General features: G+C 44.1%; 1 protein-coding gene and 1 non-coding gene across 2 annotated transcripts in view; both read right to left on the minus strand.

Annotated features, from left to right (window-relative positions):
• lrp3 (low density lipoprotein receptor-related protein 3) overlaps window positions 1-867 on the minus strand; it is an 11,852-nt gene extending 10,985 nt beyond the window's left edge. The window contains exon 1 of the mRNA XM_037694130.1: window positions 761-867. Coding sequence (XP_037550058.1) covers window positions 761-867 — 107 coding nt within the window. The remainder of the gene's footprint in view (window positions 1-760) is intronic.
• A 1,111-nt stretch (window positions 868-1,978) lies between these two features.
• On the minus strand, window positions 1,979-2,052 carry trnat-agu. The gene has a single exon. It is a non-coding gene; the product is annotated as a tRNA-Thr (tRNA).
• Window positions 2,053-2,176: the final 124 nt, after the last annotated feature.

Raw genomic sequence — 2,176 nt, forward strand, 5'->3', positions numbered from 1 at the left:
CATCCATCCATCCATCATCTATCTATCATCTATCCATCCATCCATCATCCATCCATCCATCCATCATCCATCCATCTAAAACTTGTTGATACTTTCCTCCACTGATGTAGCAGCACATGAGGCACTAATGCACCCCCATACCTTCAGAGAAGCAGGCTTTAGAACTGAGCGCGGATAACAGTCCATGTGGTCTCTCATCTCCTCTTTAGGTGTAATTTCTTCTAAATTCTTAAAATCTTTCGACGATATTATAAACTGTAGATGATGTGATAGTCAGTCCGTCCAACTATTTCATACTTCATCTCAGCTTTTTTGAAATCAGGTTGTAAATGTGATGAATAGCAGATTGTGACAAAACATGAGCTATTGCAACAAACCAAACCGCCCCTTCTGCTTTTATAGAAATAAAAAGTAGCAACCAAGTGCTGCTGCGTTATATGTGCAGGTTTGGTCCTCTGCAGCTTCAGGTGTGTGTTATAACACCATCAAACCCGAACAGCTAAAAGAGGACAGAATCAAGCTCCCAGTTATTCCTTATAAAACCACAGACTGTTGGAAGGTTAAATAAACAGCATGGCATGGCGCGTGTTCATTAATCACACAGCTACATCACGCTCATACTAAGGTGCGGTGCACGGTGGCTGGGAGGCTGAGGAGGGGGGAGGGGGTGCAGAGAGCCAGTGATGTAATGCTGAGAGCAGCATCACACATTTGTGGAAACAGCGTCCATGTTTCGACACTCAGCTGATCATTTACCCACCACAGATCAATGACTGACACACTGAAGCCCCCACAGGCTCGTGTGTCACATCCCTTCATCAGCAGCACGGTACCCCCACCACCACCACCATCATCATCATCATCCATGATTCAGGTGTGAGCAGGTTAGTCAGGTGATCGTAACAGCAAACAAAAGCCAGAGCCCTGAGAAGTGAAGCTTGAAACCCAGACATGCAGCTTGTTGTTTCTCACCTGCACAGAGCGGAACGCAGCGGAGCCACAGCAGCAGCAGCAGCAGCGGCACCATGCTCCGCCCAGGACCCTCGCTACTAACACGCACACGGTTTGCTCGACATGTGCGTGACCCTGCGGGGCTCCGGCACCTGCTGTCAGCTCCAGCACCCCGGCTGCTCCGCGCGGGCAAAACGCATTGTGTCTTGTGATGCCGCAGGCAGGAGCAGCTGAGACAACACGCGCAAGGTAGACAGAGGCTGACGGAAGAGCTTCCGGTTTGGCGTCTTCGAAGTAAAAGCATCAAGAAACGCGGGATTTCCATCAACAGCTAAGACAAAAGCGCAGAGAGGGCGGAGCAAAATTGACAGCTGTGTTGCCTACAGTTAATAAAACGCCAGTTTAGATTCAAATGGAAAATTTCACACAATTTCATAAAATAAAAAAAATTGATCAAGACATTAAGAAAATAAAAACGTTTCCCGTTGCTTGTGTTATTTTGTCGTAACTGTTGAAAGGAATTAATTAATTTTGTTCTTCTTGATCCACTATATTCACATAAAATAAAGTTTTAACTTTAAAAATTAACCGTATGATATTGAATTATAATTAAATTATGTTGAAGGGAAAAGTGTCAGACATCCGGTCTGACGATGTCTCTCTCTCTCTCTCTCTCTCTCTCTCTCTCTCTCTCTCTCTCTCTCTCTCTCTCTCTCTCTCTCACGCTCTTCTCAATATGTCAATGTATATTTACTCAGTCCTTCATTTTGAATGAACAATTTAAATATTATCCTTACTTTATTGCTGCACCAACATATTTTTGTCCCGAATCCTTTTGGTTTACAGTTGATGTTTCACTGCTGCCCCCATGCGGTCAAACTTTATATCTGCAGACACAAATAAACAGTTTTAACCATTTTCGACACGTGCTTCTTAAAAATCATATATGGGTGAACACTTTGCACTCGTTCTTTACGTTATTAAAAAACACACAACACTAAGGATGGTATTTTTATTTGCCGGTAAAAGGCACCGCTGGGATTCGAACCCAGGATCTCCTGTTTACTAGACAGGCGCTTTAACCAACTAAGCCACGGCGCCGGCATGAGATAAAGCGCCAAAACAGCTTTTATAAATACTAATATTGATCAGGATATGAATAAGTGAGAAACGGTTCTACCACCTGGTTAGACACACAACCCTTCAGTCTCACAAACTGTGGTCT

This window comes from Nematolebias whitei, chromosome 2 (assembly GCF_014905685.2).
Source record: "Nematolebias whitei isolate Nwh7 chromosome 2, NemWhi1, whole genome shotgun sequence".
Classification (NCBI taxonomy): domain Eukaryota; kingdom Metazoa; phylum Chordata; class Actinopteri; order Cyprinodontiformes; family Rivulidae; genus Nematolebias; species Nematolebias whitei.